Below are 19,196 nucleotides of genomic sequence, written 5' to 3'. Positions count from 1 at the left end.
TTTGCTGATACTTTTAGATATTTTACACTCTATTTTTCTTAGGTAAGTCCTGAGTTATTACTAGCATTCTTAGGAACAGCATTCTTTTGCTAATTCATTTTTAGACTTTAGTCCAGTATTTTTCTCCCAAATCTTTATCTGCCACTTGTGTTGCAAACTCACTTGTGTAGAGATTATTTTTCACCTAGGTAAATTATCCTGCTCCTAACCCTATTAAACCTTATCTGTTTTCTCTCTCTATTGCTCAGTCATCAAGGTCAATAGGAAGTCATATCCTGCTCTTCAGATTGCCCGTTATTGTAATATAATTGACAGTTTTAATAAGCATAGGTCAGGTTCATTATTTAAGTATATTTTTAGCATTAATAAAAATGTGGGGCTAATTTCTGTAGCACATTACTTATCGTGCATCTTTCAGATGAAAGCAAATCATTGACAACTTTTCATTTTAGACGGCTCCCAGAAGATGGTAAGAAAATAAAAAGCTTCAATTGAAGCTTCATCTTCACTAAGAAAATGTAATAAAAGCAGCATATATTACAACTCTTACTTTACCATTACTAATGTTCTTGACTGCAGAAATCATGTGTTACTTATTTTGGATCAGAACTGGATTGAGCCTGGCAACATCCAGGTTGGTGAGGTGGGATTTTACAGAGGCGTCCAGCTATTCCCTTGTATTATTTATGTGCCAGCCTCACACAGTGTGATGGAATATGCTTCAATCCTCTGTATCTAAGGGCACAGCACAGTGCTTTGCAGACAGTACATACTCAATAAATATTTGTTGAATTGAATTCTCTATGAATTTATAGTTCACTATTTTATTACAGAAGAAAATGTTATTAGTTCAGAAGTGTTTTAAAAATGAAATATTTTTATAAAGGTAGTACATGGGTATAGTTAAAAATTTCAAATGCTATTGAAAAACCTAAAATGGAAAACAGCAGTGCCCTGCCTTCTCCCCTTCTTTCTGGCTCTGTCCACAGGCAGCTGCCCTCAGCTCTTACAGCTGGTTTACCTTGACCTTTCCTCCAGCTTTATGAATAACATATGTACGCTGTTATTTCTTGATTTACCAGTTTTAGACATTATCTTAATGCCTAACTATGGAACTAAATACTTAGCTTTCCCACATCAACTTCCCTTTCCCTTTCCATCCTTTACAGTGAAATCATGAATTGGGGTTAAACTAATGGTTAGTTTTAACATTTCTTCCTCCCTCCGTCCCTCCCTCTTCCTTCCTTCCTTCCTTCCTCCCTCCTTCCCTTCCTTCCTTTCTTTCTTTCTTTCCTTCCCTCTCTTTTTGCTTGCTTTAGCCTCTCCTTTTCATCCTGGACTTTTTTTTTAGCTTGGAGGGGCCTAGTAAATAATACCTGTTTCCTCTCGCAAATTTGGAACCAATTGAGAAATAAACTTAAGAAACACACTGATGGAGATAAATTACAGATAAATTACTGAATTGAAGGCTATGACTTTTTAGATCTATGGTGGGTTTTCTGCTACATATACCCTGAATTGAATTTAGCCCCTGAATGACAGCCAGAGCGGGGCTCCTGCAGATCAACCCTGACTGGGCAGGGCCCTCTCTGCATTGCAGAGAGTATGTATCCTAAGAACTTGCTAGCTCAGATGAAAGTTGGAGAGGAAAGGTTTAATCAGAACGTGCCTAGTTTCTTCTCCAGACTAGCTCAGTGAGTGATGGGAGGAAAAGGGGAGCCGGAAGCATTACTGAATCAAAGTCCTTACACGTCTAAACATAAGACCATGGAAATGCAGAGTCCCTTCTCCCCTCAGTACCTTTCTTTAGATGTCTAGTGATTTTTTTTCTGTCTGTCCTAAGTGGGAAATTTTATATGTCTCACTCTAGTGTAATATCTGGCAAGCTTCAAGAGTGGTGGAGTAGCTATTCAACATTTTGGTTGTGAGCTCCTATCCTTAATTCCACTGTAATGTCAGTATCAAGCTCTTTTCTCTGGGGGCATTCAGTTTTTGAAAAGGAGAATCCTTTCATCTTTTCAGTGGGGCATTTGTAGCTGCTAGCTTTCTGGCCCCAGGGTTGGAGTCTGACCTTTCAGGACATAGACTCTTATTTAAATCTCGTAGTTGTAACTCCAGCATCAGTACCACCTTTTAATGTTCCTGACATTCTGCAGTCTGAGACTCCTCCTTTTCTGTTTCTACCCAAAAAATGAGAGCAGAGTCATCTGGCTTGAGGGCTGGAGGCTAGATACGTCCATGTGTGTCTAGTCTTGTTTTAGCTCAGGACCTTCCTGATACCTCTGCAGGCACCCAAGTGAACCCTTCCTCTGCTCTGCATACTCTCAGTTACCACTCCACCATTATCTTATCTTCCAAAATTTGTTGAAAACTGTCACTATTTATTGTTTCTTCTTTTGCTGTTGTGATTTTAAGTTTTTATTCCTCTGTTGTGATTTTAAGTTTTGGGTGGGAGAAGAAATAGATGGAAATGGCCAAACCACCACATTTAACTGAAAGTCTTACAGGTTTTATTTTCACAGAAACACCAACATAAGGCTGTTCTTCATGCTCTGCAGTGTTATTCCTGAAAACTTCCGTAAACCTGCCTTTACCGTTGGTCACCTTTTAGTGTTAACAAGTTACTCTATTTCTGTTTATCTCACATAACTGGAAATTCTACTGTTACCTTCAAGTGGGACTAAACTGAAAACAGGCCTACCTGGGAATGTTGATTTGCTGGAGAGATTCATTTGTTTACTTTTGAAAATATTTCCCATAAAAGACTAGTAGATGAGCTCGAGAGGCTTTAAAATGACAGTTATATTGTTAATCATATTGATTTGTTATCTTACAGAAAGGAGGAAGTTAGCAAAGCAGCCGGAAGTACTTTCTGAGGATGAACTCAAAAGTCTATTAATACTCACAAGGGAATGCTTTTTCGATCATTTTGATGCTATTATCCCTAAAACAAGTCTAATAAAGACAGACAACACCTCCAATATGTTAAATGGTAAGTTTTCTGTTACTTTAAACATGAGTTCTTTTTTGTGTGTGACATTTATGATGGTTATTTATTATTAAAACTAATAAAATATATCAATCAAATAAAAATCATAAATTTTAATAGTGCTATATATTTGTATATACAGGTATGTATGTATATATAATAAGCTGTGTTTTTCATCATTTAAACATTAGAAATTCTCTGATAATTTCTTTCCTTAAGCATGTTCAGTATAATTGTTTCTGAGCAGAGGGAGAAACACTTTAAGGTGATTCCTCTTACAGCTGTTACTAAGCTACTAGAATGGATGGATTTCTATTAAGCTATGTTTTCATAAGATAAAAAAAGTAGAACCTACTCAGTAAATTTAATATAGTTAAAACTACATATAATAAGATGCTCCACATTTGCCATTTATTATAGCAGGAACAGTACCAAACTTCTACTGAGGGAGCAGGAAATAATTTCTATATTAACTTGCATTTCTTTCTATTTTCCTGGTTTCCATTCTTGTGATGAATTTGAATAGAGTGAAGCTTTTCAAGATCTATCAAAGAAGCATTTGAAGATTGCCTGGCATTTTAAAAGTACAGGATAATTTTTTTGTTTTTATTCTGTGAGAATCATTTTTATTTGTACATTAATAAGAAAATGGCCAAAGAATCAAGTTAATAATAATGTTTGTTGACTGCCTTTTCTGTTTGATGCCATGAAGGCACACAAAGAAGTAAAAATTTGGGTCTTTGGCTTTCTACAGGCTTATGATCTGTTTGGAAAACAAAATATAAATACAGCATCTAGTGCCGTGTTTAAGGGCCCAGGCTTCTGGAGATACACTGCCAGCGTTTAAATCTCAGCCTTGTCACTTGTTAGCTGTATGTCTTTGGGCAGGTTATTTAACCTCTCCATATCTCTGTTTCCTCATGTTTCAAATGGGGATGATAATATTACCCAGTTACTAGGGTTATTATGAGGATTAACTGAGTTGATACATGTAAAACACTTAGAACACAATCAGTGCCAAAAAATTGTTACCTGTTGTTTGTATTTTCATTATCACTATTGTTAATATCAGTACCAAAGTTAAATAGTACGTAGTAATCGGAAAGATGTCGGAGACATATAAGGTTACTTGTAAGTGCAAGATATGTTCAGTAAGTGAGAGAGCATGGCTTCTTGGTTACAGCATGGGCTCTGGAGCAATACTAACGAGGCTGAATCCCAGCTCTGTACCTTACTCCTGTCCTTTAAATCATCTCTAGATCACTTATAATACCTAATACAATGTAAATAGTTATAAATACAATGTAAATGCCATGTAAATAGTTGCCAGCACACACCAAATTCAAGTTTTGCTTTTTGGAACTTTCTGGAATTTTTTTTCACCCAAATATTTTTTATCCACGGTTGCTTGAATCTGTGGATGCGGAACTCGTGGATACAGAGGGTCAACTGTACACCTACATGCAAATTACAGCAAAAGAAGCAGCAAGGCCAATTATATTTCATATTCTGACCCATTATTCTCAACCATGCACGCTAGGAGTTATTAGCAATTGTTAGGGTTATTGACCTGTTTTTTTTTTTTTTCTTTTTTCTTTTTTTTCTTTTTTGTGAAAACTCTAGCACGTGTAACAAATGAGAGTCAGCATACCATTTTATTTACTCATTGCCATAACTTGCTGAAGACTTTCATAATGCCAAATGTGGTATCTGAACTCAAAAAACAGTGTCCTTTACCTGAGGCTGTTGGGGCACATAAACACTGCGTAAATGACTTTTCTAGATAATGCTATAAGATCACAATTTTCTTATTTCAAACACTTTAATAAGAATCTTCTAGTATCTGTTTATAATTCTTGCCTTATTAATAAACACAATCTACCAGTTAAAACCTTTTTTTGGTGATTCATTCATATGTTGACATGCAAGGCTATCATGGCCTGTATTCATTAGCCACATATTATTTTCTGAAATGTTACTTTCCTTTTTGTTTGCTGTGATTTGTGATTTTGTAGGGCAGTTTTGAGTCCTTACTTCCCTTTTGTATCACTTCCGTTTCTTTGTTTCTCCTGTAAAGTAAAACACTGTTTTAAAAATGAAGCGGTAGGACTTCCCCAGTGGTCCAGTGGCTAAGACTCTGTGCTCCCAATGCAGGGGGCCTGGGTTCGATCCCAGGTCAGGGAACTAGATCCCACATGCCACAACTAAGAGTTTGCATGCAGCAAATAAAGATCCCGCATGCTGCAACTAAGACCCAGGGCAGCCAAATAAATAAATATTTTTAAAAAATAAATAAAAATAAATAAATAAAATGAAGCAGTGTATTTGGTTTCTCAGAGGCTCCTTTTGTGCTTTTTGGTTGTCAGCATGGCCCAGTGTCCTGCTTGTCACATAAATAAAATATTGTATTTCATTTTATTGTAAGAATTCTATTAAGTTATTCCCCAAAAGACATGATACATATGAATGTTTGCCTATCCATTCCTTAGTATTTAGCCTGTGTCACTTATATTTATGTAGATTGTATAGTCAAAGTTAATAATTAATTATATTGTAATATTTAGGAATAATTAATGTTAACTTTTATTTAACATGGCTTGTATTCTTTTGTGAACACAGCCTGTAACTGTTCAGAACTGCTAATGATTTTTTTCTTTATACTTTTTTTGAAAAGCCATGCCAACATTATAAAGTGGATTATTTCATCATAAAGCTCATTATTCTATAAAATAGTATTTCACCACCCTTATTAAGAAATGGGAAGTGCTATATTTGGATGGTGTTTGGTTGGGGCAGTCCAGTATAGGCATTAAAAATATTTTAAGCTATGTGACTAAATAGTTTAATAAGTAAAGGAAAAATAGTATGCAGTTGGCTTCTGTTTTCATTTATGATTATTTTTTTCTTTTTTGTTCAAAAATTTCTTACCAAATCATTATCACTTTGTAAGACCCCAAAGTATAAAATGGGTATTTTTGTCAGGGTTGATGTTTAGTCAAATAGCTAATGTCCAGTAATTTTCAGTCAATTTATTAGTGTGTAATAGTTCAAACAATTTAAAACACCAGATAGTTTTGGAATCCAAAAAGTAGTCCAGTTAGTAATTTTGCCAGTGTTAAAACAGATGGGATGTACTCATAATTTATAATGAGATTGGAAGGTGTCCCTGTATGTTTTTGATGAGAATTGCAGTGTTATCAACAATCTCAGTGTTAGTTCATTGCAGCATACTGGCTGGAAAGATAAGCACACCCTTACATATAATATTTTATTAGTAGTAAAATAACATTTAACGTTAGCAATTTACTTGAAAATGTGTATGTTAAGGCATCTTACACTAATACATAAGTGAGAATTATTTTTGAAGTAACCTTTACCTGCAAACATCATAAGTTATGTATGGTATTACTGTATTTTTGAGAATGAGGTAATCTCTCTTTTTTTTTTTAAAGATTCTCACTTTTTTTTAATATAAATTTATTTATTTAATTATTTATTTTTTGGCTGCGTTTGATTTTCGTTGCTGCGCACAGGCTTTCTCTAGTTGCAGCGAGTGGGGCTACTCTTCATTGCGGTGCGTGGGCTTCTCATTGCGGCGGCTTCTCTTGTTGCGGAGCACAGTCTCTAGGCACACGGGCTTCAGTAGTTGTGGCACGTGGGCTCAGTAGTTGTGGCTCGCGGGCTCAAGAGCACAGGCTCAGTAGTTGTGGCGCACGGGCTCTAGAGCGCAGGCTCAGTAGTTGTGGCGCACGGGCTTAGTTGCTCTGCAGCATGTGGGATCTTCCTGGACCAGGGCTTGAACCTGTGTTCCCTGCATTGGCAGGCGGATTCTTAACCACTGCGCCACAAGGGAAGTCCGGTAATCTCTTTTAAAGATATGAATTTCTCAGGATACTGGTGATAATTCCTCTTTGTAGTATGGAAATCACATAATATATCCAGTATATTCTCCACAGAGTTGTCTCCTTTTCATTTAGAACTAATTTCACAAAAATAACAAAGTTATGCTTTCATTCCATATGAGTTTTTGCAGTGCTAATTCATCTTCTGAATTCAAGCTCGTAACTTTTATTATGAGGAGATAGTAAAATAAAGCTTAATACTGATTTTTTTTTTCATTTCCAAAAAACTTTTCTATGGTATTTTGCACAGTTCAGGCCATCAGAGATATCCTTAATAAATGCCTGAGGTAAGTATTGTGCAATTAATCCAATTCGCCTTTATACACATGCACATGTGCACACACACACATGATGTATGTATGTATCTACATACATTTTTATATAGCAAAATTCAGTATGTTAATACCTTTCAGTACTTGCATATTTCTCTTCAGATTCCAATCCAGTGGAACCTATTTCTTCAAGTCTACTGGAAACCAATCCTCTGGAGTGGCCAGAAAGGCATGTTCTTCAAAATTTGGAAACTTTTGAAAAAGCTAAACAAAAAATGAGGTAATATTTAAATAGCTCAGTATTTTTTAATGACTTTTTAAATCTTAATCCTTACATTGTATTTATGAGATATTAGTAGTTTATGGTTTTAATATAAAAGAAATATATGCTTACTATAAATCCATAGATAGATAGACAGATAGGTAGATAGATAGAGCACTACAGAGTAGTGTGTCCAGGAAATGCTCTTTTTCTTCTACCTTCTACTTGTACTTTCTAGGTGTACATAATCACAGTTAACATTTTAGTGGATGGCTTTCCAGACCATCTTCCATAGATATACACGGGTATATGAATATGTAATAAAAATTTAAACAATACAGGAACATGTAAAATGAAGTAAAAGTACTCATCTTCTTTGAGCTATTTTAAACTCTTCCTGTTTTACATTTTTATGTTTGTATAGTATCTATTAACTATCTCTAAGAGGCAGAGTTTATTTTTATTTTGTTTTTGGTTCAGTACATAGTCGGCACTCAGTACATCATTGTTGAGTGGTAGAATAATGGAATAAAGAGAAGGAATTTGGCTCTCTTGCATCGCCCTCCTCCAACTCACTTCCCCCAAATCACATTTTTATCTTTAGATCCTCTGCTGATAACATTTATGACTTGCTATAACTTTTGTGACTTACTATAACCACATTTTGTTCATAGATGTCAACAGATTTATTGAGTACCAACTACGTGTCAGGCTCTCCTCTTAGAGGAGTAACCAGACAAGTAAATGTAATACTTATAAATTACTCTATGTGTAATGAATGAAACAAAGGGACTGAAGGAGAGTAATTTTACTTGCTGTGGGCGTGGGGAGATGAGGTGGATGGTCAGGGACGGCTCCCTGAGGAGGTTACACTGGAGCTGAGACCTAATGGTTAAATGGGTGAAGCACATTCAGTCACACAGGATCTTATAGGTTTTCATACAGACTCTGGATTATATTGTAAGTGCATTGGTAAGCTTTTGATGGATTTTATACCAAAGAGTGACGTGATCTGATTTTGCAAAATAACTTTTACTCTTCCATGGCGAATAGATTGTAGGAGGAGGATACTAGGAACAGACAGATCAGTTGGGTGGCTTTTTCTGTAGGCTGAGAGATAACTTTGATTTCTAACTAGAGTAGTAGTGGAGAACAAGTTTGGGATATATTTTGGTGCTTAGCAGGGAAAAAACCCTTCCTGTGATGGACTGGATGTGGAGGAGAGGGAAAGAGAGGCGTCTAAGACAGTTTAGATTTCTGGCTTGAACAGCATGTGAGTGGTGTTCTCACTTATGGTTTGGGGAAGATTGGTGAGAAGTTGGAGTAAGGACAGATTTGGGGAGAAAAATCGAGAGTTCTGCTTTAAGGATGCTAAGTTTGCTCTATGGCTTATGCAAGTGGACATGTGAGGTGGATCGGAGGAGAAATCTGGGAGTCAGTTTGGGGTTATCATTAAAAGGGGTTTTTTTTAAATACATGCTAGTGGATGAGATCACTTGGTGAGACCATGTAGAAAAAGGAAAGAGGGCTTAAGACCATTCCCTAAAGGTCTCTAACGTTTATAGGTCAGGAGGAAAATGACAATCTAGAAAGAAGATTGAGAAAAGGACAGGTTACCCGTAAAAGAACTTGAATTTCTTTATTTTTTTCTAAATATCTATTTATTTGTTTTTATTTTTGTTTGTATTGGGTCTTTGTTGCTGTGCGCAGGCTTTCTCTAGTTGTGGTGAGCAGGGGCTACTCTTCGCTGCGGTGCACGGGCTTCTCATTGTCGTGGCTTCTCTTGTTGCAGAGCACGCGCTCTGGGCACAGGGGCTTCAGTAGTAGCGGCACGCAGACTCTAGAGCGCAGGCTCAGTAGCTGTGGCGCACGGGCTTATTTGCTCCGCAGCATGTGGGATCCTCCCGGACCAGGGCTCGAACCCATGTCCCCTGCATTGGCAGGCGGATTCTTAACCACTGCGCCACCAGGAAAGCCCACCCGTGAGTTTTAGATTGTGTGTTTTAACTTTCCATTGTGAAAGGGGAGGAAATTAACATCCCTACTTCTCTTCACCTTTTATCCTTCTTCTTCCTCTGGCACCTTATGTTATTTGCAATAGACAATTTTTTTTTTTTCTTGAAGTCATTTTTCTTGCGCCTCTCTGACTTGCTACTCTGATTTGGACTGACCCTTTCTACCTGCACAACTGTTATCCTGGTATTTCTTTTGAATACAATTCTAGATTAGAACTGCATTTTCTTGGATCTTGTATCTTAATGAGAAGTCTGATGTGACATGGATTTTTGTTCCTTAATAGGTATTTTACCCTGTCTGGAACTTTTAGAATTTTCTATTTTCCATAATGTTCTGAAATTACATGAGGCCATCATGGTGTGAACTATTTTGGTCTCAAGCCTTTTGTCTTTTTTTCAGCTCTGGGAGAAGCGAGAATTCTACCATTGAACCACCAATGCCTTACGGCTCTGGGAAATATTCTTCTATTATTTCTTTAATAGTATTCTTCCTTCAGTTTTTTTTTTTTCTTTCTTTCTTCTCTGTAATATCTGTTTTAACTAATTTTAGATGTCCTGGATTGATTTTTCATTCAAATTTGATTCTTCTCTCAATAATCCATCTCTTCATCTTTTCTGCTCTACATTCTAGGATATTTCCTTGACCTTTACTTTCATCTTTTCTATTAAATTTTTGGCAGCCACTTTTTAAATTCCTAATAATTCTTTTTTTGTTATCTACCCTATTTTTTCATAGCTACCTGTTCTTTTAATAATGAGAATTGAGAAGATACTCTAAGGATATTAATTGGAATTTTCTTTTAACTTGTTTTATCTGTTCCTTAAATGATCCTTTCAGTCTGTTTTATTTGCTCCTCTGGTGTTTTTCTCTTAGGTGTAGTTCTTTAGTGTCTGGTGGCTCTTGATTGTTCATAGCTAAGAATTTAATACTAGGCTGTGTTATATTGGTAGTTGCATACATTTTCTCTCTATATGTGTAGTCCTGTTCCCTACCTGCTCACACCTGAATTAATGCTGGGGGAGGAGAGATATAGGGCACCCGGGGGTATCAAAAGGCAGGTAACCTTGGTCCTTTACCCATAACTAAAATAAGGGGACTTTATTCTGGGGGCTCCACCACTAACAGTAGGACAGGCACATAGTTCTGGATTTCATAGCCTCGGTTTTTAACTTGGAGGTAAAAGCATGGGGTTAAGATGTGGTGTGGGAGGGTCATACTAGAACAAGAGTTCTAGAAGAGTTCTGAAAATATGTCACCTGATTTCTGCCCATTGCTGCTCCGAGCTCAAGTTTAGAGTCCCTCTGTGGCTTTGTAGGATGGAAAAAAGAAGACATGTTCTACCTTTTTTGTAGGTTTCTCTCTAATTCTTGTTGAGGCTCTTGTTCTAGTTTATTCCTGAAATTCATTGAACTCTTTGGTCCACTGTTTTTCCTTCTTCCTTTTTTCAACCCTATTATAAACTTAGTGCCCAGTGCTTCAACACTGTGATTTTTATTTGTTTTAGTGGAAAGGTTAATGTGTATGTTTAATCCACCATCTTGAACTAGAAGAAGCTTGCTTGTCGTTTAAGTCTAGCTCAAATAGCACCTTTCTCTTAAGACTTTTATAAATGATGCAGTTAAAAAGCTGTGTTATTACTTCTTTCATGAAACTTATTTTATTGTACCTTCTCTATCTCATTCTACACTGGTGTATTTATCTCTTTTCACTCTCCTCACCTTCTTTCTCCTATTTCAAGTCATACACAATTGAGAGCAGTGATTGTGAGTCTGTAAATTATCATCAGTGAACTCCTTTTTTAGTACCTTACAATGATAATTGCAGAGTAAATGCTCAATCAATATTTGTGGACACTTCAAAATATGGGAAGATACCATCAAATTCTTGGCTGGGGACAAAAGTTATGTTATATATTTTCATAATTTGTTTTGTGTTAAAGCAGGTTCAGCTGGAGAATACAGGACCATTACATAGTGAAATTTAAAAGTCATAAGAATTTGGTTTTAGACAAACTCAGTCACCTGTTGTGTGACTTTGTTGCCTCATCTTTAAGGTGGGGATAACAATCCCAGTTCTACTCCTAAGTTGTGAAAATTTAATGAGATAATGTATGAAAAAATACTTTGTAAGCTTGAAAGCACTAAACAAAGTTGTCAGTATTTTTTGTTTTGTTTTTAACCTAAGACATATCTTGATAGTATATTTCATCACAAACTGGGCTTTTAAATTGCTCTGATATTCTTGTGTCCTGGGTTCTATGTAAATGCAAAGTATACATTTCCCCATTGCTACTGGCTTATAAAATGATTGAGAGTAATATTCATTAAGATTTTGTGAGTCACTATTAGAGAATGGCCATACAGAAATTAAATTAAACTCATAATGTAGTTCCTGCCCTCCTGGAGTATAAAGCTCAGAGAAAATATTTGAGTGTTTTTCTGTTTGACTATTTTTATTAGATTTATATTTTCAATTTAAAAATAAAGGGAGGGCTTCCGTGGTGGCACAGTGGTTGAGAGTCCGCTTGCCAATGCAAGGGACACAGGTTCGAGCCCTGGTCCGGGAAGATCCCACATGCCGCGGAGCAACTAAGCCTGTGCGCCACAACTACTGAGCCTGTGCTCTAAAGCCCGCAAGCCACAACTACTGAGCCTGTGTGCCACAACTACTGAAGCCCACACGCCTAGAGCCCGTGCTCCTCAACAAGAGAAGCTACTGCAATGAGAAGCCCGCGCACTGCAACGAAGAGTAGCCCCCGCTCGCCGCAACTGGAGAAAACCCACGCACAGCAACAAAGACCCAGTGCAGCCAAGAATGAATAATAAATAAATAAATAAAAATAAAGGGAATAGGAAGAGGAAAGAGGCACTGTCATCATGTTTAGAAATATAAGTCTAGGGCTTCCCTGGTGGCGCAGTGGTTAAGAGTCCACCTGCCAATGCAGGGGACACAGGTTCGAGCCCTGGTCTGGGAAGATCCCACATGCCACGGAGCAACTAAGCCCGTACGCAACAACTACTGAGCCTGAGCTCTAGAGCCCGCGAGCCATAACTACTGAGCCCGTGTGCCACAACAACTGAAGCCTGCGTGCCTGGAGCCCATGCTCTGCAACAAGAGAAGCCACCATAATGAGAAGCCCGTGCACCGCAACGAAGAGTAGCCCTCGCTCACCGCAACTAGAGAAAGCCTGTGCGCAGCAATGAAGACCCAACACAGCCAAAAATAAATAAATAAATAAATAAATAAATAATATATATATATATATATATATAAGTCTAAAGCCATAATGTCAACATTTTAATCATAAAATTATCAGTAAAAATGCTTGATTTGAGTGATTAAATAATCAGGAAATAGCTGAATTAATATAAAGTCAGGAAATTAATATTCTGTGTAGGTATTGAAAGATTTTATTTTTGCTTTGGTGACAGAGTAATGTCATGATCTGTGACTCAGTGCTTGATAAAACCTTTAGCATTCTCTGAAACTATTTTCCTCTTTCCAGTTTTTAAAACTTTCTGGAACTTTTTGGGTTCATAGAGTTATAGAGTAGAACTAGTACCTAATTCAGAGTCAGTCTAGTTCTGACTCTGTCATTTTAAATAGCTTGTCACCCTGGGTCTGTAAGGCACTATTGTGTGTTAGTGTCTTTATATGAAAAGTAGGAACAATGATTGTTTTTTAGGCTTAGTATGATAAGAATTTTACAAAGTTCTTATTTTCAGGTGTTAATTTCATTTTGAGATAAGACCTATCTTTTTTTCAAGGAAATTTGTATTAAGAATATATTGTATGTAAAGTAATTTGAAAAGTATAAAGTCCTGCATATATTTCAGGTATAATAATGATTCAGTGCTTATTCATAATGCCATAATCATGGCTAGAAGAGACCTTGGAGAAATTCTGATTACCATCTCATTTCATGGTTGTGCTTCAAGTTAATCTTTCAAGTTCATAGATAATTGCAACATTCAGTCTCTGCCCTCAAAATTTACAATATTGTGAGGTTTTGGAACATACAAGAGAGTTTAGATTTAAATTTTATAGAATTGATGACTTTGCGCTACTAAATAATCATCATTTATAAAGAATATAATTATGTTTATTTTAGTTAAGTAGTAGCATTGTTGACATGGTAACTGCAAGTTTTACTGTGACCTACAGAGTTTTAAAAATATACTTTGATACTAAGTGATTTGCAATGACTTTATTTTCTTTCTTAAATGTGTAGATCTTCAAATTTTTTGTGTGTATTTTTCTGGTTTCTGCTCGTAGCAGCTTTTCCTGACCATGGTGAATTCTAATCCACTTTGAATAAATCTACATAACATTTTTTTCTCAGAACTGGTTCATTACCTCGTTCATCTGAACAGTTACTGGGCCACAAAGAGGGTCCACGGGATTCAGTCACATTATTGGATGCTAAAGAATTGCTGAAATTCTTTACCTCAGATGGATTACCAATTGGAGATCTTCAACCTTTACAGATTCAAAAAGGGTAAGTTATAAACTTACAATTTCAACTAATTTTTAAGGAATCATTTAAAAAACACATTGCATCTCATTTCTCCAGTTAATTGATGCTCTGTGACACTTTGACAAAAATCTACAGGTTTGAGCCCAGCATTTATCAATTGGCCTTAATCCTCACATTTTACCTTAGCCAAATGTCCTACTGTTTTGTAGTATTGAATATAAGGGAAACAGGAATAATAAAAGCAACCTCAGCATATTTCTCTTAGAAATCAGCTTCTACTTTGTATACAGATGGCAATACTTTTTAAGAAAAAATTGTAATTTGACTTGCAAAAATTTTAAAAAATTCTCCTTTCTGTATCACTCTCTAGTTTTGATTTTGCCACTACTTACCGTGACACTGTCAGTTATGTCTAATAGCAAAAAGGACAGCCTTTCAACTGAAGAGAATGGGGAAGTGTAATAAAAATGCTTAAAAATAAAATACAGTGTGTGTGTGTGAAAAAAAGAAAAAAAAATGCTTTCAAAACTATGCCATTACCAAGGAAGAATGCAGTGTCTACATGAATAATTTATAACTAATTTGACTTCCAAGACAACTTCCACTAAGTTACTAGTTAATAAATTCTGGATGTTACTGAAGTTTACTTAATTACAGATAAAATTATGGCATCATATACTTGTGAGATTTGAATAATTTGTTCACTACCCCAATTTCTTTTTGCTAATCCATTATTCTGAGAACCTTCCAAAGGACCTTAAAAATTATAGAACATTTTGATTACTTTTTTGAAGCTTGTTTTGGCAAATATTGAATTTAAGGGTTAATTTTGGAAAGGATTTATTTGAAGATAGTTATTTCTCAAAACTAATGTTAGAGCATATTGCCTTCATGTGTGTGTTCACTAAAGAGAGAGAGATGGGGAGCAACTTTGAAAACATGAGGATCTTAATAATTTGGAGTCTTAATGACTTAATGATCTCAATGACATAAAAATAGGGTGATTTTAGAGTAATGTTCTTTTTCTCATAGCTTTGAGAGATTGATAATCTTTTTTGTGGGAGTCAAGAAAAGGAAGAACTATGTACACATTTTCATCTGTTTAGTTATTGGATTACTGTCCTTCCAAATCATTAAGCGTCAACTGGCAGAGTCAGATGGGTTTGCCAAAACTGATTATGTAGGTTGTACTCTTTGTGACCAGAACGTCTTCCTAGCTGCAATGTCTAGGGGAGATGCTATTAATTCTTTCTGTAGTTTACCAGTGATTTATTTGCTGGTATGCTATAATTCCTTGATGCTGGTAAAGAACTGTGTCATTATCAAATATATCTTCTATTAAAATTAAAGTTGAAGGATGAGCTTTCATGGTAATGAATCAAGGACCTGCAAACTTTTATTAAATGTCTACCCATGCAAGGAACCACCCGAAATGCAATATTAAGTTAAACAAAGTACAGGAGTGACTCCTATATATACACCAGAGGAATATTAAACATTGACAAAATACATATGTATTACAGTGTTTCCTTTAGAAAGAACAAGGTGTGAGTAAAATTAAACAAAAATAGATAGAGCTGCTGAGAGAGATTAAAATAAGAAATGGAAGACAACATGGCAAAGGAAAGAAGTGAAATTCTAGGTACCTAAAGAGTTCTATATTACAAAATTATTCACTTTAATAATTAGTCATCAAAATACTGGGATCATTGCAATTTATTCATGTTACTTTATGCAGAACTGTTTAAATGGATGCATTGAATATAAATTCTTGTTTTGGGGATTCATTAACTTGCATATAGCTTACATTTTAATGTAATAATTTCAAATGCTTATCTTAGTACTCAAGATAATTTTTAATTTTCGGTGGCATGTGGGCAGTTTTCATTACTAAAGCCAAGGGGGGGGAAATGTGATAGCCAATTTATTCATGGTACTCTACTATCTACTCGTTTTTATGTATACCATTTCTAAGTCTTCTGAATTCAAGCCCCTAGTATTTCATTCTGCCTATTAACTGTGTAAAGACCACTTGTATAATTCTCCCATTCCCATCTAACCTGTTCTGAGCTTTAGGAACATGATTCAGTTCATTAGAACAGTACCTCCCAACTCAGGCAGAGAAGGAGAGCACTTATTAGAACAACTCGGAGAGCTTAACCTAATTGCAGCAGCCTTCTTCCTGAGATTTTGATGTACCCCTGCAGGTCTGGGTGTGGAGGGGTAGAGCATGAATATTTTATGTAAGCTCACCACATGATTAGTTCCAACATACCTGCTGATTGGAAACTTACTTCAGAAGAAGAACTGAAATCAGCAGTTAGTCTTTTTATCCTCTGATATTTAAAAGGTCACTGATTCTTAAAGTAGGTGTCAAAATGACTACATTCCCAGGCAAAGAAATATCTGGATTGCCCATGTGGTTATAGGAGGAAGTAAATACTTCTTTTGTCACTAAAGATTGGAGTTTGACTTTATTCCCCTGGAAAAAAGAATTTAGCTAAATTCATAAACATTTTCCTACACCAAGAAAAAAATATTCTTCAGGAATAATGCTGTTTCTTGAACTTCCACTAGAAATCATTTTCTATTCTTGATTTAACCATTTCTCAGAATAGTTTTGTGAAGTAAGTAGTACGATAACTTCCGAAACTTGGGACACAGAAAATGTAAGTGACGAAACCCATAGGCTTAACCTCACTTCATTTCCTTCTTTGTCCCATATGAGATCCAGTTATAGAGAAGGAAGTCAGATTTCCTTCTTTAGACAGTTTCTTGACCTTTCTCTTTGTCACTAAATAAACTTTAAATACAAATGAAAAACTTTTTGTTTCAGGGAAAAGACTTTTGTCCTGACACCAGAACTTAGTCCTCGGAAACTTCGGGGTTTACCTTTTGAAAAAGCCTCAGTATGTCATTATCATGGAATTGAGTGAGTTTTTTATTTTCACTTTACTCTTCTGTGTGTTGTTGATGTAGCTTATCTTATGTGAGTGTGAAGAGTGACTGTAATAAAATGATATAAATTGAGATAGAGAAGCAAAGAGAAAGTATGTCAAAAAAACCTCAAAAAACTAAGCAGTATATACACAAATAATTTGTCTTCTGTTGGAAAAAAGTTATTTGATGATTAATCAGTTTTACATTTAAACATCCTATTATTAGTTACTAGATATTTTAGTCAAAATTATTTTAGTCCCTACGTTGTAAATGTGTATTTATACTACTGGTCACATTAATATTCCCTGGTCATTGTAATTGCTCAGAAACTGTTAGATAAAATGCATTCTCATTTGCAACATGTTAATTATGTGTACATTTTTATGGAATTTTAATTGACCAGATGAATGAAATTTCAAAGGATTCTCTTGCTTAGAGGTATTAGGAGTTCAGGAGGTCATGTGCACATCTACCATTTTCACCAGGACAAGAAATGGAATGATGGAGATAATGTATTTTAGGTTAAATTTGCAAGACCTTAGTGACAACAGGTCATTCTAGGAATGTTTAGGTTCCTTGTTATGCTTAAATAAGATTTATTTTATTTAAAGAATATGTAATGTCAAATTTGATACTAGAAGCAAAAATTTTTGGTTACTTTATTTTTGAGCATCAAAGTTAAACTGCTCGTTAAAGTCAGGTGCAAGAAAAAGATACCTGCTCTGACCAATTTTTTCTTTTTAATCATTTTTCTGTATGTTCTAGCCAATCAGTTAAAATAAGGAAAACTAAAGAGTTTAAAAGAGTTACATGTAGTAAAACGGATACCAAAAGGAGTTTTTTTTGTATTTGCTTTTTGTTTTGCAGAGAAGAGACCTGAAAGACTTAGAATAGTAGAATTTGTAAGGTGGCCAGTTATAAAATACATATAAAAGACACTAGTTTTCCTCTAAACTAGCCATGTCCAGTTTTTAACAGGATGAAAATGATCCCATTCAAGATAGCAGATAAAATCATAAATATCAGAAGTATTCTTGTAAGAAATGTAGAATGGGAAAATTTACAAATAATATGTATTAGGGGACATAAAAGCAATGTTGATTACTTAGGGGAAACATGCCTTGTTTCTCTGTGGGAAGATTCTGTGTTATAAAGGTGTTAATTCTCCTGCAATCAATGTAAACATTTAATACAGTTCTTGTCAACTTTGAACCTTTTGATGAAATAATTCTATAATTTATCTGGTAAGAAGTCTCCTCTCTTTTGTTTAAAGAATAAGATAAATTGTATCATATTACTAGAAAATTTTATTATAAATCTATTGTAATTACAGTGTGGGGCTGGACCTAAGTAGAAATTCCAAGGAAAAAGCAAGAATACATGAGAATTTGATCTGATAGAAAAAGAATTTCAAATCAGAGGGCAAAAGAAAAATGTTCCGTAGATAGTAGTGAGAATGTTGATTAAGTATTCCAATAAAAATAAACCCGTTTGAAATGATTCTTTGTTCACGCCAAATATCAAAATAAATTGCAGATGTATTAAGAATTAAAAGTGGGAAAACTGTGAAAGTAAAGAACTAGCATAAAATGTAGGGGAAAATCTGTTCTAGCAGAGGAAGAAATCCAAAAAGAGTGATAGATTTGTCCTAATTTTTAAAACAGCAATGTCAGTTATCAACAGAAACAAGATTAAAAGTATGGATTAAGCTGAGGAAAATATTTTTTTAACATAAATGAGAAGGTAAATTTTCTTTGTAATTAAAGAATGCTTACAAATCAATAAGAAAATGAGATAAATGCCCCTGTGGAAGAGTTTGCAACATCTTAAACCATTTGTTTTTGAAACAGGAAATAAATATGGCCAATACACATGAAGAATTGTTTTCTTCACCAGTCAGCTTTTTAAATTTACATTAAGAGTGTAAATTGAAACAACAGTGAGAATCCTTTTCACTCATAAAATCACGGTGGTGGTAAAGGGACATGAATAAGCCAGCTTGGAGTATGAATTGTTACAACCTGTCTGGGGGGCTGCTTGGTAATTTACCAAAAGCCATGCAGTTGTTTATAATATCAGATTGATTAACTTAATGATAAAGTCAGCGTTTACACTGAAAGTTATTAGGCAAGGGTATTTTTCACAGTGTTATTTAAAATAAGAAACATTGGAAATAATGTCTAACTGTAGGAGGTTGGTTAAATAAATTATAGTGCATCCATAAAATAAAATTCTGTGCAACCACCAGAATGGTTAAAATAAAAGACCGATAAGTGTTGACAAGTGTATGGAACAATCAGAACGCTTGAACATTTTTGGTGGAAGTATAACATGATTT

At 35.2% G+C, this 19,196-nt stretch overlaps 1 protein-coding gene across 2 annotated transcripts in view; it reads left to right on the top strand.

The window, feature by feature from the left end:
• MTBP (MDM2 binding protein) overlaps positions 1 to 19,196 on the top strand; it is a 67,317-nt gene that overhangs the window by 36,874 nt on the left and 11,247 nt on the right. For both annotated transcript variants that reach the window (XM_059901511.1, XM_059901510.1), the window contains exons 14-17: positions 2,837 to 2,992; positions 7,326 to 7,443; positions 13,784 to 13,939; positions 16,755 to 16,850. In XM_059901511.1, coding sequence (XP_059757494.1) covers positions 2,837 to 2,992; positions 7,326 to 7,443; positions 13,784 to 13,939; positions 16,755 to 16,850 — 526 coding nt within the window. The remainder of the gene's footprint in view (positions 1 to 2,836; positions 2,993 to 7,325; positions 7,444 to 13,783; positions 13,940 to 16,754; positions 16,851 to 19,196) is intronic.

This window comes from Balaenoptera ricei, chromosome 17 (assembly GCF_028023285.1).
Source record: "Balaenoptera ricei isolate mBalRic1 chromosome 17, mBalRic1.hap2, whole genome shotgun sequence".
In the NCBI taxonomy this organism is placed as follows: Eukaryota; Metazoa; Chordata; class Mammalia; order Artiodactyla; family Balaenopteridae; genus Balaenoptera; species Balaenoptera ricei.
The sequence above is the reverse complement of the archived record's forward strand: the minus strand, read 5'-3'. Positions and strand labels throughout refer to the sequence as shown.